Below are 27,143 nucleotides of genomic sequence, written 5' to 3'. Positions count from 1 at the left end.
GATGGAGATTGAAGTGCTCTCAGATTTTGCCACTTTGTTATCCTTTTTCATCTTTTCAAGGGATTGGTCTATTTGAGGCTCAACGAGGTGTTCCATATCAAAGGGTGCATTAAGAATTGTTTGCTGAACTTTTGGTTTGAAACCATGCTGGTCTAGTGTTGATTCCCCTAGCGGCAGTACCTGCAGCATCAAATGCACACCCGACAGAGGAACTAGAATTAAGTTTCACCACCGGCACTATTTTCTGCCCCCTTTTTTGTGTTCCTCTGGGAGATATTGCAATAATTTTCATTTCATCCCAGTGAGCTCTATAGTAGCTGGACAACAGACCTTGCGTATTAACTATTCGCTAATGGTTGGCTGATTGAACAGCTTCTCTTCCCTGATGCATCTATTAGTTTGGATTCTTTATCTGGAGGTGGTGCCTCTCCTGAGGTTTGTGAATTTGCCCTTTTACGGGTATTAGAGACCACCAAGGAATCCAAAGACAACGGACCTCTAATAAAAACCGGGTTTATCATCGGGGTTTACATTTTTGGGGGTTAATATACGTGCTCTAACTGGGTCTTTAAAAATGTCATTAGTATGCCTCATACCTTTTAACATGGGCAACAATTGTGTTGTTTTGTGTGTGTTTCCTAAGGTTTTGAATAGAAAATCATCTTCTAGTGCTTCCTTGTGTAAAGGTACGCCATGATAATTGGCTGCTCTAGCAATTAACTAGTGATATGCAGTATTATCATCAGGAGGGGATGGCTTTGCTGGGTATAGATCAGGGTCTGTATCTTGAGGTGGGTCTTTTTTATAGTCATTCCAGGGATAAGGTGGTGGCTGATTATAATTATCGTCATCCTCTCCTAAATCAGGATTTGTGTTAGGACAACCTGATGGTGTAATGTGTAGAGGATCTTTATCTGGTATAATTGAAATTGGTGGAGAGTTTTGAGTAATGTTACTAGGGGTGGTAGCCATGTCCAGTTTTTTCTTCAGAGGAATTTTGTATTCAGTGTCTGCCTTCCTTTTTGGATGAATTACTGGTTTAGCTGATGTGTCTAGTATCAAGATTTATATGAATCTTCTTCTGTTTGGGACCCAGTTTTTCTTTCATTTTTTCTAAAATCGGCACTGGTTGTTTTAAGTGAACGTCTTTGTTTTGGTGCCAAACGTTCCGGAAGTGAGCGGGATTTGTCCTTTTTTCCTTTCGATCTGGAATGTTTCGGAACCGAAGGGGTAATGTCTCAGTTCAGGCCTGTACTGGAACGCTGGATTGTTTGTTTCGGTGCCAAGGGCGGGGCATTGGAAGCAGTCTCTCGGTGCCGACCATGGCCAAAAGGCAGTGGTGGCTCAGACACCTTTGGTGTGTTGGAAGAAAGTTTTGGGGGAAAATGGACTTTATTACTCACTGCTTCCTTCCAGCTGGAACTTCTTCAGACTCCAACTCAATCTCCACTTCCGAGTCTGATTCTTGACTAGAAAAGGCGGCCTCCTCTGCTGCTGCAGACGCCTCAATTTCGGCCTGCTCGGTATATTCTCTGAAGATATACAGGGTTTGTTCAATGGTCTGCAGCTCCATGTCCCTTCGTCAGGCACGAAAGTCCCACAAACTCTTAAGATCGACAAGCGTCGAAATATTCTTCCTTGTGCTCCAGTGAGAGGTACAAGTTGCAGACTTCATGCAGGTCAGTGTGTGGCTACTTGGAACGGCACCGAAGACAACCTTTAAACAGAGTCCATTCATTCGGCAGAAGACTGGATAATAAGGAACAGAGTTTAAGTCGACTGACGCGGCTAGGCCCGAAGGCCGCCAACGATGTCTTCGAAGACAGAGTTCTCCTGTATTTTCAACACACGGAGAATGGTGAAACACACACAAAACAATACCGACGAGGGAACAGTGGGTTGCGCACTGAGGGGATCCCGAAGAACGGTTTTGAACCGGAGCGCTGTAAACCACATCCCAACACGAAGGCGGAAAGAAAACAATTTAACAATGGAGTTGATGACTTGCAAACATCCGGACCCACCACTAGATGGCAGGAGCATCCAAAGCATGGAGTAGTTTCTTACCTGTAACTCCAGTTCTGTAGTAGGGGTATCTCTGTTATAGTCTTAATCTATGAATAGTCCCGCCCATGTGCGGGGACCCCGGAGCAATCAAAATATCTCTTAAGCTGTCCTGCATTTGCAAACCTGCAAAGACACTTAAGAGACAGACAAAAATAATACAGCCTAAGAACAACATGGCTGCACTGGCCAGCACTTCCTCTGAAGTGAACACAAAAGCCAAAATAAAGTTTAAATGTCATCTTTATTCACATCTGACATGTTCCTTTATTGTATCACACTCCCTTCACCAAAATCCCTTTAAACAATAGAGAGGAAGGGGTGGACAGACAAGCCCTATAGGCTGTCATTATGTGTCTGCTAAAGGGATACCGTGCCTTTAAGAAACTCTCCAGAGACCCCCGGTATCCCAAGATGCACAGCCAAAGCAAGTTACTTTCAGTTCTTTTTGAAGGTGTATAACAACAGGCCTGATACTGCCAGAATTACTCCACCGGGGAGGAGGGAGGGTCGCTTATGACTATAACAGAGATACCCCTACTACAGAACTGGAGTTACAGGTAAGAAACTACTCCTTCTGTAATAGGGGATCTCTGTGTATAGTCATAATCTATGAATAGAATGGCAAGCCCATCCCAACCAACAAACAGCGGTGGAGTAAGACCAAACACCAACAAATCACTGTGCAAACAAATTCCTCAGCGAAGCCTGTCCAACCTGCGCATCTGCCCTAGCATCAGAGTCCAGGCAGTAATGCTTTGTAAACGTATGGACCGACTTCCAGGTGGCAGCCTTACAAATGTCAGCAATTGGAACATTCCTAAGCAAAGCTGTAGTAGCTGCTTTGCCCCTAGTCGAATGCGCTGTAGGCTTACCCCCTAACGTCTGATTAGCTTTCTGATAACAAAGCTGAATACAGGACACAATCCATCTGGAGATGGACTGTTTTGAGGTAGCTAGACCAGTTCTTACTGAACCATAATTTACAAATAGTTGATCCGACCTGCGGATGTCTTTTGTCTTATCTAGATAGAATTTCAACACCCTACGCACATCTAGTGAATGCAGAGACCTCTCCGCCGGAGAGGAGGGATGCTGAAAAAATGTAGGCAAAGTTATCATTTGATTTACATGGAAATCAGATATCACTTTAGGCAAAAATTTAGGATGAGTACGCATCACTATTTTAGACGCATGGAATACAGTATACGGCTCTTGACAACACAGAGCCTGAATCTCACTTACCCTCCTGGCCGATGTAATGGCCACAAGGAAGGCAGCCTTCCAGGACAAATGCTGCAAAGAAGCCTTATGAATAGGCTCAAAAGGCTCCCTCATCAATCTGGACAACACCACGTTCAATTCCCATGGTGGAGAAGGTCGTCTAACAGGGGGAAACACCTTACGCAATCCCTCCAAAAAATCTTTAATCCCAGGGATTTGAAAAAATTAGGTTTGGGAAGGGCCCTTTCTATACGCAGTCAAAGCTGCGAGATGAACTTTAATAGACTGAAAATTAAGCCCAGATTGAGCTAACTGCAGCAAATAAGGCAAAATAACATCTTCTTTACAGGATGTAGGGTCAATGTCCTTCGCCTTGCACCACAAGCAAAATCTCTTCCACTTATAGGCATAAGAAGTCCTTGTAGACGGTCTCTTCGACTCTTTCAAGATCTCCATACAGTCCTGAGGTAGGTTCAAGTGTCCATACTGCACTAGCTCAGGAGCCATGCTGCCAAACTCAAGGACGAGAGATTGGGGTGAACCATCTGTCCTCCGAACTTCGTGAGAAGGTCCGGCCGACACGGCAGGCGCCGGTGTGGCAGAACAGAGCGGTGAAGAAGGTCGGTGAACCACCATTGCCTCGGCCACTCCGGAGCAATCAGGATCATCCTGGCTCTGGATTGCGACAGCTTGATTAGCACCGCCGGAATCAGGGGAATGGGTGGAAAGGCGTAGAGAAAGCTGTTGGACCAGCTGATCCATAGGGCATTCCCCAGTGTCCCTGGTTGGTAGTACCTGGACGCGAAGTCGCGGCATTTACTGTTTTCTGCCGTAGCGAACAGATCGATATCCGGAGTGCCCCACTCTGCGAAGACGTCTCTGAGCACGCCATTGTTTAGCACCCACTTGTGATTTTCTTGAACGAGCCTGCTGAGCGCATCGGCTTGGGCATTCTGCACTCCCGGCAGATGGGTTGCCGTGATCGTCAGGTTCCTGGCCACCAGCCAATTCCAGATCGTCTGTGCCTCCCGAGACAGCGTGCGTGAACGGGAGCCCCCCTGCTTGTTGAGGTAATACATGGTAGTAGTATTGTCCGTCTGAACAAGCAGGGAGTTCGTCGTGAAGGAGGGATGGAACACTTTCAGGGCCAAGTGTACTGCTCTGAGTTCCAAAAAGTTGATGTGGTAAGTCATCTCCGTCTGCGACCATATCCCCTGAATCTGAAGAGGGCCCGAATGCGCTCCGCAGCCATGGAGAGATGCATCGGTCACTATGGTCTGGACCGGAATATCCTTGTGGAAAGGAGTCCCCTTGCAAACATTCTCTGAGGAGCACCACCATTTCAGAGATTGGAGAGCGTGTTGGGACAGATGAATCTTGTCCTCCCAACGCCCCCGCCTCTGGTCCCATTGATCCTCCAGACATTCCTGCAGAGGCCTCATATGCAGACGTGCATTGGGGGTGAGAAAGATGCAGGAAGCCATCGACCCCAGTAAGGAGGACACCGTCCTCACTGTAGGAGAGTGGGCTGAGAGGAGGTGCAGGGCCTTCCCACGGATCGATAAGCGTCTCTCCTCCGAAGGACACACGCTTGCGTTCAAAGTATTGACTGAGGCCCCCCAAGTACTGGAGACACTGGACAGGAATCGGCACTGACTTTGACATGTTGATGTGCAGCCCCAGGCGATGAAGCAAGGCAGCTGTCCTGTTGAAGTGACACTGTGCTTCCCGGAACGTGGAAGCCTTGATCAGCCAATCGTCCAGGTATGGATACACAAACACTTTGGTCTTCCGCAAGTGTGCTGCCACCACTGCCATGCACTTGGAGAACGTCCGTGGGGCAGACTTCAGACCAAACGGGAGTACTGTATACTGGTAATGGTTGTTGCCTACCAGAAACCTCAGGAACTTGCGATGCTTTGGTGCAATCGGCACATGAAAGTAAGCGTCCTGCAGATCTATGGCGCACAGCCAATCTCCTCGATGCAACTGAGGGTAAATCTGATGCAGGGACAACATACGGAACTTTTCTCTGCGGATCCACTTGTTTGCTTGACGCAGATCTAGAATAGGCCTGAACTCGTTTTTGTCCTTTTTTCTGACGAGAAAGAACCTGGAGTAAAGGCCTGTTCCTCTTTGCCTCAAAGGAACAGCTTCTATCGCCTTCTTCCTTAACAGGACGTCCGCCTCCCCCTGGAGCTCCCGTACCATGAAGAGAGAGCGCACTGGTGGAATCTGAGGAGGCGGGCTGGTGAAACGAAGACTGTATCCATTGCAAACAATATTCAGCACCCACTTGTCCTGAGTTATTGTCCTCCACTCTGCCAGGTAGAACTGAATACTTCCCCCCCCCCCCATCCCCCCCCACGGACGAGGAGGGAAGTGACCTTTCAGGGCTTCGACCCGGCCGGGCCTTTGTTCCCCGACGAGGATTGATGCTGGCCTCTGCCCCTCTGGCGCTTCTGAAAGGACTGCCTCGGGAACTGCTGTTGTTGCTGGTGCTGCTGTCGGTGACCAGACTGGCGCCCTTGAACGCGTTGCTTAGAAGAACGCCTGCCATAGGAACGGAATGACTTCTTCTGCTCCTTGGGTCTTTCCAACCCCACGGCCTTCCGGGTTTCTGCTTCGGCCTTCATGCGTGCCATCTCGTCGTCCTCATGAGACCCGAACAGCGTCGAGCCAGAGAAAGGAAAGTTTGCGATCTTCTGCTGCGCTTCAGGCTTGAGAGAGGTAAGCCTCAGCCAGGAATGTCTCCTCATGTGCACTCCATGACAGTACCCATGGGCCGCCAGCAACGAGACATCCCCCGCCGCACTGATGATCTGGTTGGAGACCATCATGCCTTCGTTCAGCACCTCCTGGAAGTCCTCTCTTTTGTCCCTAGGCAGGGAGGCAGCAAACTGTTGCAGAGAGTCCCAAAGCGATCGGTCATAGCGACCCAGCAGGGCAGAGGCGCTAGCGGCCTTCATAGCCGTGGCCGACGTAGAGCACATTCTCCTCACCAAGGAGTCCATCTTGCGGCTCTCCTTATCCGGAGGAGCCGTGGAAGAGGGCGTCGTGGAGTGTTGTTTACGAGCCGCCACCACAATGACAGAGTCCGGGGGAGGGTCCACCCTGAGGAAGGCCGGGTCCGAATCAGGGGCCCATGTACTTCTTCTGCAACCGTGAGGGAGCAGACTTCACCACCGCAGGAGTCAAGAAAACCTCCATGGCTGGTTCCTCCAAACCCGGAACCAAAGGAAGGAGGGGGCGTGAGAGGCGAGCCTTGGGCAATGTCTCAAAGATCACCGAAGTAGCGGGAACCGGGACCGCTACGGAGATCCCCAATTTCGCCGCCCCCCTCATCAGCACATCCTGGAACGTGGCAATATCATCCACCGGCGAGATTCGGGTAGGCGGAGTCTCCGACAGTGAGGGGGAGAGCCGTCCATTGCCAGAAGAGTCCGTATACCACGTGCCTCTGAAACGAGATCTATACCTCCATCGCCCATGCCTCGTGTGAGTGGACGACCTGCGTCTACTCCGTGACCTCCGGCGAGATCGAGTCCGCGACCTCTGTCTGCGAGGAGCCTTAAGAGCCGCCGGTAGCCGAGGAGACGGTGGAAGCTACGGCACTGGCGGTGGTGGAGGTGGAGTAGGCCGCTTAGGAGGAGGAGGAGGAGGAGGAGGAGGAGGTGGAGGAGGAGGTGGAGGAGGAGGAGGAGGAGGTGGAGGAGGAGGTGGAGGAGGAGGAGGTGGAGGCGGCGGAGGCGGAGGAGGCGTTGGAGGCTTCCGAGGCAGCGGCTGGGGGAGAGGCTGCAGAGCCCCATCACTCCTTGCAGGGGAACCAGGACCAGCACTGTCCGGACTCCCGTCCACCCTCCTCTTCTTGGCGGGCCTATCCCGTGTTTAAGTAAATGAGGGGGAGCGCCGTCGCCTCCTAGATCCACGACTGGAGATTGTAATCACCGAAGACGTGTTCCCCGATGTCACCGACGTCGAACTGATCGTCGACCTCGACCGTCGCCTCCTCGCCGTCCGGCGTCCCTTCGACGTCAACCGGTGGCCCCTCGACGGTGAACGACGTCTCCTCGACGTCGATCGTCTTCGCCTCGACGTCGATCGTCATCGCCTCGACGTCGATCGTCATCGCCTCTACGGCGATCGTCATCGCCTCGACGGCGATCGTCATCGCCTCGACGGCGATCGTCATCGCCTCGACGGCGATCCGTGCCTCGACGGCGATCCGTGCCTCGACGGCGATCCGTGCCTCGACGGCGATCCGTGCCTCGACGGCGATCCGTGCCTCGACGGCGATCCGTGCCTCGACGGCGATCCGTGCCTCGACGGCGATCCGTGCCTCGACTGTGCTCTCCGTCTCGACGGCAGTCGCCGGTGCCTCGGCGTCGACGTCGTCAGCGTCGATCCATCGCGGGGCTCGGTACGACGTCGATGGTGTTTCGACAACGAGCGTGGAATCCTCGACGGCGACCTAGACCTAGGTCTCGCCGGCCCCTCTCTCGACGTCGAACGTCGAGAACGCCGCGATCCCGAGCCCGGGATCGACGGCGAACACACCGGTGCTTTACCTCTCGTCGTCGTCGCCTTCGACGTCGAACGCGATCTACCAGCCGGTAGGCGCCGTTTCTGCTGCTGTTTCTGCCCGGAGGTCCCTCCAGTGGCTGAAGCATGGGCAGAAGAAGGGGAATGGGATCCTCCATGCCCCGAAGTCCCACCTGTCCTCTGCTTCTCCTGTCCCTGGAGGCGAATCTTCTCCCTGTCCCTCAGGGTCCTCTTGGAGAAGGTCTTGCAGATGGCACACGTAGCAGGGACATGTGAGGAAGACAAGCAGAGGATACAGACATCATGTGGGTCCGTCTTGGCCTTCTTCCTCCCACACTCAGGGCATTTATCAAATAAAGCCATGCTAAGAGTGAGCAAACTGCACCAAAACTCAGGATGCAGGACAGGAAGGCTCTAGACGTCGAATGAACACTATATATCCAAAAATCTAAGATTTAGTCCAAATAACCACCCAAAAGGGTAGAGCTCAAGCTCCAGGGTCCTGCTAGCAGGAGCCGGAAAAAAAGAACTGAAAGTAACTTGCTTTGGCTGTGTATCCTGGGACACCGGGGGTCTCTGGAGAGTTTCTTAAAGGCACGGTATCCCTTTAGCAGACACATAATGACAGCCTATAGGGCTTGTCTGTCCACCCCTTCCTCTCTATTGTTTAAAGGGATTTTGGTGAAGGGAGTGTGATACAATAAAGGAACATGTCAGATGTGAATAAAGATGACATTTAAACTTTATCTTGGCTTTTGTGTTCACTTCAGAGGAAGTGCTGGCCAGTGCAGCCATGTTGTTCTTAGGCTGTATTATTTTTGTCTGTCTCTTAAGTGTCTTTGCAGGTTTGCAAATGCAGGACAGCTTAAGAGATATTTTGATTGCTCCGGGGTCCCCGCACATGGGCGGGACTATTCATAGATTATGACTATACACAGAGATCCCCTACTACAGAAGTGTATCTACAGCACACATGCCTTGAACATTGTGTTCTTAAGGCTGATATTACGATTTTGCTAAATTCAACAATAATTCACACTTAAGCGTAGCAATGCATGGCAGTATACAAGCACCAGGATTGACAAATATAGACCTTAGCTGATCACTCCATCTCCTTAATGCAGTGTTCCTCTAATACCCTTATCAAAAATATTTGTGAATAATGTACTAAAAATACAAATAAACCAAGCATCAGTGAAGGATGTGATGCTAGTAAATCTTCAGAGAAAGTATTTGCCATATTTCACATTCTAAATGCAAAGATACATCATGAGTGCAATAAAAATACAACTTTATTAAACAGTACACAATTTTACAAAGTATCCCACTGATTTCACAGGTACCAAATGCATGCCAAAACATTCATCATGCAAGAGAAAACAAGTAGTGGATTTTAAATAAAAGTAACCAGCATAGTCTTACCTTTTTAACAGGTGATATAGGAGTGACCTGTCCAGTGGGCACAGATGGTGCTGTAACCACAACAGGAGATAGTGCACTGGTGTTATTAGTGATGTTACTCACAGGTGCCAATGGTTTGATTTTATCTAAAAATAACATTCAAATTAAACGTTACACATAAATACATAAATCTTGTTGTTTTTCAAAACTTTCTTAAAGAGGTTGTGTTGCCAGGGCAAACTAACATTTGGATCCATTAATTTGATAACTGTACTTAATTCTCTTTGCACGAACGCCGATAAACGTAACTCTTGTCCTGTGTAAGACCCCCATAAAGATAGATCATGTAACACCTGACTCCACTACACATTTCTAAACTGTACTGCCTTCAACGAGATACAGTATTAACATCCCACTAGTTTGTTAATTCTTGCCCGTGTTAAGGCAAAGGATTCTTTAACCTCCATTTGAACCAGAATTATCAGAGATGAAGAGTAGAAGGGTGTGGCAGTTAGCTATCCTGGCATCAGGTAAGAGAGGCTATGAGGAGGTATTTACAGCGCGTCATGTTAATATTCCAAAGGGAAGTGTGGAACGAACATTTCATAATTCACATAACTAGCTTTCTCCCATGTTTTTAGGATATTACAAGTCTTTCCATTTCTCTGATTCAATTGTGGAGGACTAACCAGTTTCCGTTTCAGATTCAGAATCTTCCTCCTCTTCCTCTTCACTAGAACAACTGGATTCATCTTTCTTCCCTTCCTCTTCATCATCAGCCTTTTCTTGCTCATGGGAGTCAATACTGGGTGTATGCTTTTCTTGTTCACTAATTAGTGCCTCTTTACTAGAGCAGAAAAATTGCAAGGTGAAAGATTAGTATTCAAAATTGAGCACAATTCCACATGATACCGTAACTGGCAACTGGTGACATTTGTGAAATTTTAATTAATGTGTTACCTACTTTTTTAAAGGCTTTTGTGGCTGATTGTTTTCCACGGTTGAAGATTCAATTAATGGTGATTTCTTTTCCTGTTTTTCTGCAAGAAGCTTAAAAAATAAACAGAAATGTTGTCAATTATTGTATTGGTATATTGGTTCCACCATAACAGTTTAAATGATCACTGCTATATTAAAAAAATGCATGGACAATTTCAACGTCACGCTCCTCTAAAATACTTACGTTTTGAATAACCAGTTATAGATTACAAGAAGATGAAAATTACATGCATATGTGGCACACTGACAAGCTCCGTTGGGTAAAAGGTCATCAAAAGATTAAATATATGAAACAGAATGTTTCACACAGCTATGGCTCATCTAGCAGAAAGTTGTGAAACTTTGGTAAATGAGTACCACAACCTCTAAGAAAGTAGCAAATGAGGCTTTGACTAGGAGCAGCACAAGGACTATTTCGCCATAAGATTGAACTAAGTTACCCATGGCCAGATCTGGTTTGCATTGCGGGTAAGCAAATCAGCCATTTCAACTGTAAGAAACATACATGCAGAACAGAATTAGATCAATAAGATGACCTTTTGAGTTTCATCAGAACAGGCAGTACTTTAAAAAGTAATTGAAGGCATTATATAACACTGAGAAACTCTGGCTTTCAAACTTCTATAACCAAGCAAATTAACAAGCACTTGAGGTGGATACAAAAAAAAAAAAGATTGTATAAATACAACACAGGAATACTGATACAGTTGCCCGCTTGAAACAGACCGCGCTGCACTGCAACATGCAATCACTCAAAAACGTTCAACAGGAAACAAAAGAGATTGTGGCTCATGTGAAGCTGAGCCATCATTGGATGCTCTATCTTACTTTGGAAAACAGGATAAAGTTAGTGCACAAATACAACAGATGATTGCACCGATGCCGCGAAGGCAATAAAAGAGGAAGCGTCAAAATCATCAAAACACCAAAATCTCAAATACATAAACCTTGTGCTCTGTAGAAAGGAAAAAGATAATAGTTTAGGAGTAAGAAGCCTTTGTATGCATCATAACATAAGCTGGCTGATAGGCTACTATTAAATACATAATCAAAGAAGAGAACGTATTCTTACGGCTAGAGCGGTCTACCTCGAAGCTGGGGAACCGTTTTTGAGTCTCGGCAACGACGCTCAAAAGCCTGTGATTCTGGGAAGATCACGTAATCTACCCGTGCCTAACAAAAATGAATGTATCCATCCGTAACAAAACCTGGTGCTAGTGTAAAGCGCTCTGATACCCAATGTCTCGGGTCTAATTTGCGCTATATGATACTAAAAAAAAATAACCTGGTGCTAGTGTAAAGCGCTCTGATACCCAATGTCTCGGGTCTAATTTGCGCTATATGATACTAAAAAAAATAACAATAGAATACTTTAAATGTGTCTACAGGGCATAATTGTGGGACAGAATGCCTTCCAGCACAGAAAGACAAGGAATTGATTGAAGTACTAGTAATGTTCGTTCAGATAAATTTTAGGGAATCCGCATTAAACCACCTTTAAAAAAATACAACACATCGGTTTATTCCCCAGCAGGAATCAGTAAGGCTGTTATAGTGTCTTGAAAATAAAAGAATGCTGGAACTCTTGATTCCCAATGAACGCCGCAGGCCTGTGTCTTAAGCATTGGAGAGATTAGTTGAAGGCAGGTTCAGAATGTTGAGTTCTGACTTTCACGGAGTGGAATAAAGACATGTAAAACAACTCTCCGTGTGTGGCGTGGTTATCGGCGAGTACCTGGGCTGACAGGACAATAAAAATGGCGATGAGATAGGGGATTTGAAGCCCAAACACTGAAAGCGCTCTTTCAGAGAGTTTGCTGTGGTCCATCACACTTCTCATGTGTGCGATGTGTGCGTCCACTATATTGAGTAAGAGCGATAAAGGCGGATGAAACGAAGTTACAGCAGGGGCGTGGTGTGGCCACGAACGGAGATGGCCGCTTGATCCAGGAGCTCCGTGTGAGGATGGGACCTGGAAAATGGTTGCAGCGTCTCCCATCACGCAGGGACTACTCCAACTTGTTCCCCCCCACCTCTACTGCTGAATGAGACTCTCACCACTGTCACTGCGGCGGTGACAGACGTCAGTGCTGAGCCTGCGGACCTCCTCTCCTGATCCCGCACGGCATGGGGCCCAACAAGGCCTACGCCGTGGGGCAGAGCCGCGATCCACAGCTTAAAGAGAGGCCTGGCAGGGTCGATCGTCAGCAGGCCACTTCGCTGGCAATTACCGACACCAACCGCTTCTCCACTGGAAGCGGTGGGAGTCTGAATCACCACTGCACCCCCACCGCACCTGCCATAGCCTCTGCATAAGGAGCCGCAGCCCACAGAACCAAAAGAGGCCCGACCAGGGTGGATCATCACCAAGCTACCCCACCAGCACTTCAGGACGGCATCAGCTTTCACCTACAGAGCAGTGGGGGCCTGAATTAACACTATAACCCCACCATGTCCATCACACACATTACTTATGGGGCACAGCGGAAGGGCCCCGACACACCACCTGGGACTCTCAGGCCCTGATGTTTATGCCGGCAGCACTAGGCATGCCTTGAGCGGGCTGTTTGCAGGGAACTGCGACCTGCCCCCTGGCGGTGTACCACACATTTCTGCCCCCGCACGGTACGGACCTCACCAGAGCCCAGCAGTGGACGCTACCCATGGCTAACATACCTACTCGAGAGACTGCTCACCTGCCAGCTGGACCTCACAAGCCGGGCTTCTGCCAGCAAAATCCATGATGCTCCTGAAAACCATGTGGCCGGGCCGGTAGTAAGTGACCCCCGGGGTGCAGCACAACAAGGGGTGCACCGCCTGGATGCGGTTACTGTGGCCCCTCCCCGCCCCTACCTACTTCCTCAGATCGGGCGTCGGAGTTCCTGATACCCCATGATACTGCAGACCCGTCGCCATCATGTGGAACAATCAGAGTAGTCATCTGCAGCCATGGCGGCCTCTCCGCCGTAGACCATGTGAAGACACCACATCCCCATCACCAGGTCCCCACTGGGGGCAACCAGGGACACAGCTTGTGAGTATCGCCGCCTCCCCCCCCACCACCTCCTGCGGGACATAGGACGCTGTCCGAGCAGAGTGGCTGCCTGGAGGTTCTTGGCACACGGAGAAGAGGGGTCACAGAAATCGTTAACTGTTGAGCCTGGGACTAGACTGGGGCCTGTTTGTCCACCCTCCTACCATGAATTCTGTATCACGAGCGCCAGGGCACCTGCCAACTCGCTGCACAGGCTGCGCAAGGTCATCATCAAATCCTTGGGGGTCCTCCTACAGGTGCAGCTTCACCACCTGCAACCTAACCCAGGGCCCCGGGCATCACCAGCCCCCTGACCCATTAGGGAGAGTCCGCCGACGTGGTCCAACTCGAATGGCAGATACACCTTTGCAAAACTAAGGGTGGGAGATAGGTCTCTATGTGTGAATCCGTTATATGCACCAGTTAAATCGCCTCTCGGTGGAGATCAGAGCATCCAAATACATCATTGTCGGGGACTGGAACGTTGCTCGCGATGCGGTTATCAACAGGATATGCTCCCTAGATAAGGGAAACTATGTAGATAGAGCCTTGCTGGTGGATATCACCTCCGACCACAGCCTCATTGACCATTAGCGTCTTTGCCACCTGGAGTATACCTTCCTTTCCTCTGTACATGGCACACAATCCAGGCTAGACTACTTCCTCATCGCCCACCCGGCAGTGGCACTTGTTGGGGAATCCCGTATACTAGAAGCCATCTTATCCACCCATTCCCCGGTCCTACTGTCCTTAGATGTGGACTTGGCCTCCCCGGTTCATAACGCATGGTTCCTGAACATAGACAGATATCACTCCCCCCCCACCCCCCAGGCTAGGGCCCAAGTCCGTGCCCATGTCTTTGCATACATGATGGATAATAAGCTCTCCGTAGACTCCCACAGGGTGCTCTGGGCGGCCGAGAAGGCAAACCTCCGTATGTATGTATAATGTATAAAATATTTGTAAAGCGCACTGCAACCCTACGGGCATCCTGGCGCTAGTGACAAAGAGAGAGGAAGGAGGGGAGGCTGAGATTTAAACTCTGGGGAACAGCCAGGTTTTCAGCTGCCCACGGAAAAGTGTCAAATCCTGAACCTGACGTAGCTCCAAGGGGAGACTATTCCATAAACTTGCAGCAGCAGTGCTAAATGCACGGCTTCCCAAGGTAGCTCTCTTCGTTTTGGGAATCAAGGCCTGCCTAGCTGATGAAGAGCGCAGCTTGCGCGTGGGAATATACCATCTAAAAAGATTTTGCAGCGGTTTGGGGCCAAAGCCATGAAGAGCTTTAAAGGCTACACACAGAGACTTAAACAAAATTCTCTGATGCACAGGCAGCCAGTGGAGTTCGGACAAGGCCCTAGTGCTAGAAGAAAAACGCAGTCTCAAAAGGGCAAGTTTAGCGGCAGCTGCCTGGATCCGTTGAAGTCTCTGAATCAAATAAACAGGGGAAGCAAGCAGCAAGGCGTTACAATAGTCCAGGCGACTAAGAATAGTGCAACGAACTACTGTACCTCGCACATGGGGGGAAGAAGGGGTAAGATCCTGCGTAAGCCTCTCATAATCAGATGACAGTTTGAGGCCACCTTGTTAACATGTGACTCCAGACTTAGCTTCTCGTTGAAACAGACCCCCGGATTACGAACAGTCTTTACTGGAACCAGAGGGGTATCCAGTGGAAGAGGCCAAAAATTGAGAGGCAGGGCTGGAGGCACCCTGCCCACTGAGCAGTGTAAAATCTCAGTTTTGGCACCATTGAACTGCAAGGCATTATTTCTCAGCCAAGTCGTCATTTCCAACATACAGTTGTGGAAGGTAGATAAGGAGTCCGCCCGATCACCATCCAGGGAGATGATCAATTGCGTATCATCGGCATAATTAACTGCCATGATGTTACATGATTTGATGATCTGCACCAAAGGGCGCATGTAAACATTAAACAGAATCGGGCTAATAGAAGAACCCTGTGGGAAACCCGGTTTGTTCGGCAGAAAATTTGACTGATATGGAGGCAGAAAAACCGCCTGTCGTCTATCCGATAGATAGGAGCAGAGCCATTTTAGGGCCGAGCCAGTGACCCCCACCTCCTCAAGCCGATGCAGGAGAATACTGTGGCTGATCGTATCGAAAGCGCCGGACAAGTCAAGCAATATCAGAGTTGCAGAGTGCCCCTTGTCCGCCCGCATTCGCAAATCGTCCAAGGCAGTGATCAGTGCAGTCTCGGTACCATGCCCCGGACGAAAACCGAACTGATTCTCTTCCAGTTTACCATTGCTTTCTAGAAACCCTGAAAGCTCCTGGCTAACGAGGCGTTCAACTATCTTAGCTGGATAAGGCAGCAAGGAAATAGGGCGACAGCTCCCATAGCAAGCGGGATCCAGCGAGGGTTTTTTTTTTTAAAAGGGGAGATACCAACGCATCCTTCCAACAGGCCAGGACTACACCACTGATTAATGACTGATTGATGATCAGATGGAGATGTGGAAAGGTATCCGACCCTAATTCCTTCCAGAATTTCTGCGGAATGGGGTCTAATGGAGATCCAGAGCATACTTTCATAGCCATATTGGAAAAATCCTCCAAAGAAGGACAGGTCCAGTGATCTAGACAAGGTCCTACTGATACCTCTTCGTATGACCTGAGTACTGTGCAGTCAGGCGGATCCACTGCAGGTATCCACGCTCCAACCTTGCAACTAGTTGCAGGATCATGCTGCAAGCCCTCTAGGATTCCCTTTATTTTGTTGTGGAAAAAAGCTGCCAGCCCGTCACACAGATCCTGCGAGGGAGTGATCTTATTAGCCAGACACTCTGGGTTAGTAACACCTCTCAGAATATTGAAAACACATTTAGCACTATTCGAAGAGTTTAAAATAAGGTCCGCAAAATACGACGCTTTAGTGGAAGCAATAGCTTGCTTGTATCTGACCAGCAGTTCACGCCAGATAATCTTATCACTGATCAGATACTGCCTACGCCACTGCCTCTCTGCGTGTTTGCACTGGATTTTAAAGGCTTAGTTCCTCAGAGAACCAGGGGGCCGACGGGGAACCTCTTTTCTTAAGCCGTTTCAGAGGAGCAATCCTGTTAATAGTATTCGTAATATAACTGCAGAGTTCCTTAAAGTTAGATTCAGCCGACTGCCCTGAAACAGGGAGAGGGGCAGCATTAAACAAAGAAGCGCACTGAGCTTTCCTTCTCAAAGATTTCCAGTCCCTGCCTAAGACACTGTTGCTATCTTTAGGCGGGGGGGGGGTCTGTCCCTAGGGATCGACAGGATTCTGAATCTAATTAGGTGGTGATCGGACCAATCCACTGGGAGGATATTATCCAGGGTCACCACATTCTCTGCCGCAAATATCAGATCTAGAGCATGTCCTGCCGAATGTGTGGGCTCCAGCACATGTTGTGACAGATTAAGATTAGCACATGATTGAACAATATTGTTGTACGCAGTTTTCATCATTGCGTTGGGCCAAAGATTAAAGTCACCCAAAATCAACAACCTGTGATGAGTGAGTGCCAAATTACTAATCACATCCAAGAACTGCTGTTGCGACTGTTCGCTCACAGTCCCCGGAGGTCTATAGCATAGAATTCCAGTCAGGACATGGCCAGACCTGTCTTTCAGAGAGAAGCCCAGAGTTTCAAACTGCGAGATCTCGTCAATATCCAAAGGCGAGAAATCCCATATTTCTTTGAAGACGATCCCAGTTCCGCCACCCCTGCCGTTAGATCTAGGCTTGTGAAAAGCTTTGAACCAAGGGGGGCAGACAGCGCCAAGTTCCAATTCAAGACCAGGCGCAAGCCAGGTTTCCGTCATGAACAAAATGTCACATTTGTGTTCATCGATTACCAGCTGAATTTCAGTTGAATGCTTGGGGAGAGACCTGACATTTAAAAGTCCACACTTCAGTCCCACCTCATGTGGAGAGCAGCCTGTAAACCCTGATGCATGCCCCAGCACCGGCACTTCCGGAATCCGAGCACCGGTGTGAAGCTGGTACAATTGTGACCGGGTGTAGCAAAGCCGCGCAGTAGGTGGCTTCGTGCATGGTAAGGGCTCGTGGGCAGCATTATTAGCGTTATTAGGCACAATAGGCACGTCCGAGGCGCGGACGGGCGCAGACGGGCGCGCCGTCGGCGCGTCCGCTGCGCGGTCGCTCCAGGGTGACGTTTAAATAAGCGCCGGCCAAAAAGACTAGAGTGCTGACCTCCTGGCGCAAAAGCGCTAGTTCCGGTCGTGCTCGAGTGTAAGAATTGAAATAAACGGACTTCGTGCAAAAAGCAAGGGTAGCAGCAAAGTTATTTTAAAAGCAGGACAAAAAGTATTTTTTAAAATCGGAGCACAGGTAAAACACACAGTTCCCAATTCAATTCTCCACACCCCCAGAACAACACTCCCTCAAAATGTCAAATTGTGCGCTGTCGCTCCAGGGTGACGTTTAAATAAGCGCCGGCCAAAAAGACTAGAGTGCTGACCTCCTGGCGCAAAAGCGCTAGTTCCGGTCGTGCTCGAGTGTAAGAATTGAAATAAACGGACTTCGTGCCAACTAATGAGACGCTGCCATGGCCAATAAACAAGCTTCTCTATGCAGTGCCGAGTTGGAGACACAGATCACCACCCTCAACCATCTCTAATCCTCCCACCCCACTGTGCTTAATCACTGCCTGGAGCAGGCCCGCAACAGCCTATACCTCTAAGGGCAGAGTATGCCCTCCAGCTCCTCAAAGGAAGGCCCTATGAGCAGGAGACGACGGCAGGCCGCCTACTAGCGGCCCAGCTCCGTCAGCTTGAGGCTGCCATGGCCATACCGGCTATCAGGTTGACGTGCGGGGAGATACTCAACCAATCCCAAGCCATTGCTAATGGGTTTGCGTCGTTCTACGGCACAGTCGTTCTACGGCACACTCTACACACTGAAGAAACCAGCGGGTGAGGACTGGATTACTGCATTCTTTGAGAAAGTCAGTAAGGAGGAGCTTGTGCTGGCCATCTCCCAGTTACCCTATCCCAAAGCCTCGGGACAGTATGGCTTCCCGGCTGAATTCTATTGATGGACAAGGGAGGAGGTGATCGACTTCCTCCATGCGGCCCTCCAAAAGGAAGAGAGGGCGGTCTCTTTGCAATCCCTCTCTAATAGGCCAGTGATCATGGTCCTCTCCAAACCGGAGAGAGACCCGTTGTTGTGTAATAGTTACCGGCCAATATCTCTCCTAAACGGCGACATTAAGATCCTAGCAAGCATACTGGCGTCATGCTTAAAAGAGGTCCTCCCCTCCCTCATTCATAATTCACAAGTTGGCTTCGTACCGGGCGGTTCGTCCAGGAACCATCTCCGCACCCTGGCACATCCTCCCTGGACCACCAGAAACATACCGGAGGAGGCCATGGCTCTATCCCTAGATGCGTTGTTAGCTTTTTGCCATCATGAACCGGTTTGAACTGGGGGATCAGTTAATCTCTAAGGTACAGCTGTTGTGTGACTGCCCGACACCCCAGGTCAACTGCAGAGGTTTAATCTCTGACCCTTACCAGATTCGGAGGGGCACATGCCAAGGCTGCCCACTCTCTCCACTCCTATTTCTACTGGCAATGGAGCCTTAGGCCTCCACCATTCGCCACTCCCAGCTCATTGCTGGCATCCCCACCACAGGCGGCCTTTACAAGATACATCTTTATGCAGAAGACATCCTGCTCACCCTGTGAGATCTTGGCAGCTCCCTTCCAACGTTACTGGAAATCATAGACTACTTTGCGTCCTAGTCCGGTTACAAAGTAAACTGGGACAAGAGCGAAGCCCTTCCGCTGTCGACCTGCACCATAATGGCGGCGATCCAGATACATCTTCCGCTGGAAAGCCTCTCGACTTAAGTACCTGGGCATCTTGGTCAACAGGGGCCTAACCGAGATAGTCAGTGTCATCCTCACCGGTGGTGGAATACATGCACACATGGGTCTTACATCGGGTCGTGATGTTGGGGCTTTATAGCACACTCTCGAACCACCTCTTCTCACAACCCCTCTCCCGCAGCCTCCACATCAAGTGGCAGGACTGCCTTCAGATCAGCATCGAGGAAGAGAACTGGTCTGAGGTTCTGGAAACCCTGGACAAATGCGCCCGGAAACTCGACTGAAATTTTGCTTGCGGAATATGCTCCATTAGGGGTATTGGGTACCACAAAAACTACAAAGGGCTGACCTCCTACCCCACTCAAACTACTGGAGCTGCTCGGCTACCCAATGGAACCTAACCCACATCCTATGTGACTGCCCTTCAATTCAATCTTTCTGGACCTACATAGGGGACACCCTTGCGATGTCCATGTCCGTCCAGCTCCCCTTCACTCCTCCTGTTATTCTCCTACATGATCTTAGAGGCTCCCCTAATCTATCCCGACCGCAACGCAATCTCCTGGACACTGCACTGTCCACAGCCAAGCTATGGATTCTTCGCCAGTGGCGCTCACCCACACCCCCTTCTCAGAAAGCCTGGATGGTGGCCTATGAACGCATCATCTGTGGCATGCATGACCAGACTGAGGTGTTCACCCACACGTGAGCGCCTTTCCTCCAGGATGCTCCCTAAAGCTGACCGCACCAACATTGGCTCTCCCCCCTCATGTTTCAAACAGGCACAGAGGACAGCCTATCATTCAACGCAGTGATATAGACCCCCTCCCCCCACGGGCTGGCTCCCTGGCTTCCACAGCCTCTCACTGACCCCACCTTCTCACCTGAGGCCACTTCTCACATATCCCCTCTCTCCCTCTTTGTATCCCCTCCCCCATTCCTACCCCTCTGACTTCCCCCATTTTCCTCCTACCGGCGCATATGGATCTTCCCCCTCGGCGGAGACCCCTGATGTTGTACATATGCGCACTGAGCGCGCAACTACACTAGGGACATGGGACACTTCCTTCCCTTCCACCCCTCCCCGATCCCCTGCACCCTATACACTCACTCCAATATTTTTCCCATTGGTTTGGGGCCTGCGGTCTACCCCCACCTTGTGCCAGACGACAGCCTCCCCCCACCTCGGCCTGCCCTCTCCGCCCCCACACATGCATTCAACGGAACCACTGGGCACCTAGCCCCTTCTCTCCCCCCAAGCACAAGATACTCCATACTGCTTGTAATGGGGATAGTGTCAATGCCCAAATGCACACTACGCCACAACCAGCACCAGAGGTCCGGCTCACAGCGACAGGCCGGATAACCTGTCTCCGTTAGTGACCTGTGCCCTCCTCCTTGTACCCCCACCATTGACTTGCATTGAGTACGCAGCTGTTTTTCCACTCTGCACACAGCCTCCATGGGGCTCCGGGGTACTTACCTTGGGTGGTTCTTTAGGGCCCCTGCTCTCCTGATTCTTCTGGTCCAGGTTTCTACTTTGGTCGCAGTTCGCATTCACTTCTTTAGTATATGGTTTTGTCTCCCCCTGGAGATCAGTGTATTTGTGGTTACCTGTTTACATGTGAAATATTGTGTATATTGTGTTGATATCTCCAGGTTGGAGATATACCAATGTGTTAGTGTGTATAATAAATATGCTACAATGTGTGGTTCTTTTTTGTTTAACCTACACTATATGATTTCTTCTGGTAAAACAAACTGCTTAACACTCCTTCTAGACTAAGCCTTACAGCTACCACTTCAAGAGCTTTCTATGGTTGTCTAAGACAACTAAAATCACCATAAGGGTTGTCTGGATTAGTGCAAGGTGCATGTGTGCAACATATACTAAGCCAGCCTCCTACACTCACCAAACATCGATCTGAATGTAGAGATTAGGTCCAGACGAACTGCTTATGACTGTCTGCTGATTCCACTTTCACTTGTGCAGATCACTAACACTTCGAGTGGAAACCAGGAATGACTGCCAGATGCCGGGTTCCAGTGACCTGAGGAAGACGTGCGATCCCAGCACCACGATGCTCAATTGAATAATTATAATTGTAAATAAATAAATAAATATATATTTTTGTATCTTTTACCAAAAGTCCATAAGAATGTAACACCAATTCCGGGTCGCCCCATAATTTCTGCCATTAATAGCATGACGGAACATGTGGGTGAATATGTGGACTTTTTTCTACAAGAATTGGTGAAAGCATTACCCTCATATGTAAAGGATACTGGCGATTTTAAAAAAAAAAAACTTAGTGACATTGTCTGGAGAGACAATTTGGTGTTAATAACATTAGACATCGAATCATTGTACACCAGTATAGAACACACTGCTGGCTTAACTGCCATTAATTATTTTTTGGAGTCCAGACCCTGTGAATATTACCAACACTAAGATGCTAATGTCCCTTATCACATGGTGCTTGAGTAATAATTACTTTATGTTTGGTAAAGAAATTTACAAGCAGATACAAGGTTTTGCTATGGGGGCCTGCTTCTCTCCCAGCTACGCATGTTTGCATGTGGGCTTTTGGGAGGAGCAGGTCCTCAGAAAACAGCACCTTGAGATCTTTACCAACAAGATTGATCACTGGTTGCATTATATTGATGATGTGTTTATAGTGTGGAATGATAATATGGGAAGTGCCAAAAAGTTTGTGGAAACAATTAATACAAACTGTATGAATCTACACTGCACATCACACATTAGCTATTCTAAAGTAGAATTTTTAGATGTAAATGTGTTCATTAATGAAGGAAAACTCGTCACTACTGCCTATAGAAAACCAACTGCAGGGAACACAATTTTACACGCAACCAGCTCGCATCCAAAGCACCTTATTAGTAGTATCCCCTATGGGGAACTCTTAAGACTAAAACTTATTTGCAGTACATCAGCTGATTATGAAAGCTGTAAAGAAGAAACTTTAACTCGTTTAAGAAAAAGAGGATACAATAACAAAATATTGATAGAAGCTGTGAATAAAGCTGAAAATCGAACAAGAGTATCACTGCTTCCACAGAATAACGAGAATAATATTACTCCTGCAGATACAACCAATAATACACCTAGACTCATAACAGCATATAGTCGACAAGAAAGGAGAATAGGATCAATAATTAATAAAAATTGGCCCATAATCCTCACTGACAGTATTTTAAGTTCGAGACTTCCGAATAAACCAGTGATTACTTTCAGAAAGACACAATCCATGGGATCTAAATTATCCAAAAATAGTCCAGAATTGAACGTCAACAAATCCTGGTTAAAACCTAGACAGGGCTTTTTTAAGTGCACATCGTGCAGAGCCTGTAAATTAGGAGTGAATACAACACAATACAAAACGCCCTTTAGAGAAAATGAAGTAATCATAAAGGGCAGCTATAATTGCCGTACTGATCACGCAATATATGTTCTCACGTGCACTTGTGGGCTTAGGTACGTGGGAAGTACGAAGCTTCAAGTGCACGTGAGAATATTGCAACATTTGCAAGCAATTATCAACAGTGATCCGGCCTATCCCGTTGCCCGACACTTTAAGGAAGCACATGACAATGATGTTAAATGTTTATCCTATTTTGTGATTGATTCCATTCCAGCCCTACGTAGGGGAGGAAACCGGGAAAAATTACTACGACAGCGGGAAACGAAAACCATCTTAGAACTGTACAGTAAATTCCCAAATGGATTAAACAATACCGAGGACCTACATACTTTTTTTTTATAATTGGGTTCATGTACCTCCTATGTGCTTCCTTATAAATAGGTTTCTATAAAAATGATTATATTTTTTAAAGTTACATTTTAATAAGGGGCGTCTACTAAGGTAAACAATTGTAGTTGTTTTACATTACCCATGGTAACTTTCGATGGCAGCGACAAATATGATGAAGTCTCCTAAATCTACTAGCGTTCACTCTATCTAGATATTGAATATATAAACATCATCTATAAACACTTCTAGTTCTTTTAAAGAAACACTAAAAATTAACTGAATTTTATATGGTTTAGGATTATATTTTTCCCTGGTGTTATTTATTTTTATATTAAATTGACATGCATGAAGCACTTTAGAAATTTTGAATAGCACTTAGGAATTATTTGCACGAGGCACTTTTTCTTGTATAAATACGTGCTTTGAAAATTAGTATTATGCTGATATTAACAAAATCAAATTGGAGGAATAAAACGCATTTAAGCAGTGATATGTATTCCAAAAGCAGACGTTTGCACACGATTTCGCTATTTTTACATTTGTTGAAGTGTGATAATGTGTATATTTTAAATTATTTATACATGTTTTATTTAATTCTAAAAATGTATTGTTTTTCTAAATATTTAATATATCTTAAAATATTTATTTAAAATACGCGCCACAACAAATGCGAATGGTAATGTTTACCAGGTGTGCGATCAAATGAGTTGAGGTCTGTCTTTCAGCTATCGATGCACTTTGCAATGATTTGTAGCATGTAACAAAAGGAAGTGTTTCTTCACTGTTTATCACTATGGAGGTGTGTTCCTTTTCACAAAGTATATATAAAAAAGATGGCGTACTGCAAGCTTCTTATGTGATCAAGGGCACTTGATGCCCGAAACGCGTCATAAGATGAGGAACAAAGAATAATAAAAGAACCTTGCCATTGACTTGTCTTGGTGGTCCGTTTCTGTCAGTTCGCCGGAAGGAAGTACTGAGAGTGGTTTGGGTATGGGTATATATATATATATATATTACCTACTGGCGGTCGCCAGTAGGTAGTTATAGTTAGGACCCTGTTTCCATAGGAAATCCGCAACATTCTATTTGGAATAACTTTGGCGCCGGTCGACGAATCCTCGCAAAATTTTCAAAACTAATGGGGCGCTACGCTCCGCTCCTACCCTGAAAGTCTCGGGGGGATTCGTCAAGCGGGGGCTGAGAAAAAAGAGGGGTCCCAAAACGCGTTTTCCCCATGCATTTTTCCATAGGACCTTTAGACACAGCTACAGCCCGAACGGCTGAACAGAATTACTTGTAATTTGGCAGAGAGGTAGTCCTCAGGTCAAGGAAGTGCCTTTTGTAGGTTTGGTGTAAATCTGTTCAGTAGTTCCTGAGAAAATAGCATTTAAAACAATATATATATATCTGTAAGCGCGCTCTGAGCGCGCACCGTAAGCTTACCGTACGCGTACGGTGCCGTGCGCGAGCGCGATTCTGATTGGCTGTTAGATCTTAGTAAACATTCGAATCGGTCGAAACCAGGAAGTGTCGGCCGCCATCTTCTCTCTCGCACTCGGAGGGGTGGAGGAAAAACAAAGTTGGATATCATAAAAAGGGGGCAGGCTAGACACCTAGCCTTGGTTATGGTGTGCCAGAAGGCCATCCAAGGCCAAAAAATAATTTTTTTTTTTTTGGGGAAAAAACGCCGAATACGCTTACCGTACGCGGTAAAAAATTATTTTTAAAAAAAACAAAATCCATATCCCCCCCCCACCCCCCCCCGTGTGCACCTTTTGTGCATGGCATGGTACACATCAGTGAACATTTAACAGAAAACCTTTCAGAACGAAGCGCATAATATGTCCTCCGTGTGTGGACGGTGCGCGAAGGGCATCGTGCGTACATGGCTCATCCAGCCCACCGTGCGTGCACGGCACTAACTGCGTTAAGTGGGCGCGCGAAGCGCACCGCGTGCTCACTGTCCGCGCACGGTGCGCGAAGCGCATCGTGTGCGCACGGAACGAACTGCGTGAAGTGGGCGCGCACGGCACGAACGGCGTAAAGTAACTTAGCATTTAAAAAAACGTACAAATTCACTGAAAAAACCATAGGTTTCACACACGTTATAGTTAGGAATTAGCATTTAAAAAACCTTGCAAATTCACTGAAAAAACCATAGGTTTCACACAAGTTATAGTTAGCTGTACATTTCACTCGTAAAAAACCAATGAAATTCCACGTTATAGTTAGTGCAGGCAACTATAACTCACGCGACCGCAATCCTCTGCTGATGACGTCAGATATTACATCACTGATGACATATGTGTCTTTATGAAAAATAAATATTTGTAATATATGTATAGCTAAAGATTAATGGAAGAAGACATGGGTATATAAGTGTCTAAATACAGTGATGTAATATCTGACGTCATCAGCAGAGGATTGCGGTCGCGTGAATTATAGTTGCCTGCACTAACTATAACGGGGGAATTTCATTGGTTTTTTACGAGTGAAATGTCCAGCTAACTATAACGTGTGAAACCTATGGTTTTTTTAAGTGAATATATATATATATATAAATTCACTGAAAAAACCATAGGTTTCACACAAGTTATAGTTAGCTGTACATTTCACTCGTAAAAAACCAATGAAATTCCACGTTATAGTTAGTGCAGGCAACTATAACTCACGCGACCGCAATCCTCTGCTAATGACATATTTGTCTTTATGAAAAAAAAATATTTGTAATATATGTATAGCTAAAATTTAATGGAAGAAGACATGGGCAAATAAGTGTCTAAATACAGTATTAGCATCAGCAGAGGATTGCGGTCGCGTGAGTTATAGTTGCCTGCACTAACTATAACGTGGAATTTCATTGGTTTTTTACGAGTGAAATGTACAGCTAACTATAACTTGTGTGAAACCTATGGTTTTTTCAGTGAATTTATATATATATATATATTCACTTAAAAAAACCATAGGTTTCACACGTTATAGTTAGCTGGACATTTCACTCGTAAAAAACCAATGAAATTCCCCCGTTATAGTTAGTGCAGGCAACTATAATTCACGCGACCGCAATCCTCTGCTGATGACGTCAGATATTACATCACTGTATTTAGACACTTATATACCCATGTCTTCTTCCATTAATCTTTAGCTATACATATATTACAAATATTTATTTTTCATAAAGACACATATGTCATCAGTGATGTAATATCTGACGTCATCAGCAGAGGATTGCGGTCGCGGGAGTTATAGTTGCCTGCACTAACTATAACGGGGGAATTTCATTGGTTTTTTACGAGTGAAATGTCCAGCTAACTATAACATGTGTGAAACCTATGGCTTTTTAAGTGAATATATATAGATATATATATATATATATATATATATATATATATAGCTCAGAAACTCCATTGCATCGCGCAAATGACGGGATCGCACTCAATCAGGGTTCTCGGTTAAGTTTATTCACTGAGAATGTTGGTCAGGACGCGTTTCGGCGTTCGCACCTGTTTCGACTGTTTACAAAGTGCATAATGTACAACAGAATTATATCCAGTTTACCCTTAGTGTTTCCAGTTCAAGCAAAATAAACATAGTAGACAGACTCAAAAACATTATCTCGGATGGAGGCACCAACGTAGTGCAACTCATAATATCATAATAATACAGATCATTAATCTTCAAAGCAACTATATTTTGCAATTCATTGAGAAAGCGTTTCTTTTGTAACTATTCCTTAGCTAATCAAGGTCATAATTCCAAACTTTGAATTCTAAACACTAAATTGCATTATTGAGCCCTGAATGGGCATAACATGCATTAATGCCATGGCAGCCTCAGAGGGGACAAGCATTCAATAGAGTTCCTCTGCAGATATTTACTGTTCCAAGTGTGCAAACACAAAAGCAAACACAAACAAGAGTGAAAACGGAATGAAGATAAATTATGAAAATAAAGGTAAGAATAAAAATAAACAAAAGTCAAGCATTCTATAATCATTACACATTACTGTGAATCTGGCTTTTCCATTTCACAACGTCAAAATTAAGCCCTAGATGGGCACCCATTACCTAATGAGTTGCACACAAATATCATATTAGAAAATGTCAATATTCAACTGCATCTGCAAACATTGATAATGGAACCGGTGGTCCCCAAATAATTACTCAGTCATGTAATCAGAAAAAAGGGGGTAGGAGTCTCATGAGGGGAAAGCAGGGATAACATTTCATCTGTCAAGATATCATTATAAAATG

At 46.9% G+C, this 27,143-nt stretch overlaps 1 protein-coding gene across 6 annotated transcripts in view; it reads right to left on the bottom strand.

The window, feature by feature from the left end:
• PPP1R12A (protein phosphatase 1 regulatory subunit 12A) overlaps positions 1-27,143 on the bottom strand; it is a 1,183,401-nt gene that overhangs the window by 880,289 nt on the left and 275,969 nt on the right. For all 6 annotated transcript variants that reach the window (XM_085652988.1, XM_085652990.1, XM_085652986.1 and 3 more), the window contains exons 7-9: positions 10,196-10,281; positions 9,921-10,078; positions 9,253-9,377 (exon numbers count right to left, since the gene is read on the bottom strand). In XM_085652988.1, the coding sequence (XP_085509114.1) occupies positions 9,253-9,377; positions 9,921-10,078; positions 10,196-10,281 (369 nt within the window). The remainder of the gene's footprint in view (positions 1-9,252; positions 9,378-9,920; positions 10,079-10,195; positions 10,282-27,143) is intronic.

The sequence above is a fragment of the Triturus cristatus genome, chromosome 4_1 (genome assembly GCF_964204655.1).
Source record: "Triturus cristatus chromosome 4_1, aTriCri1.1, whole genome shotgun sequence".
NCBI classification, from domain to species: domain Eukaryota; kingdom Metazoa; phylum Chordata; class Amphibia; order Caudata; family Salamandridae; genus Triturus; species Triturus cristatus.
This window is presented reverse-complemented; position numbering and strand designations above follow the sequence as displayed.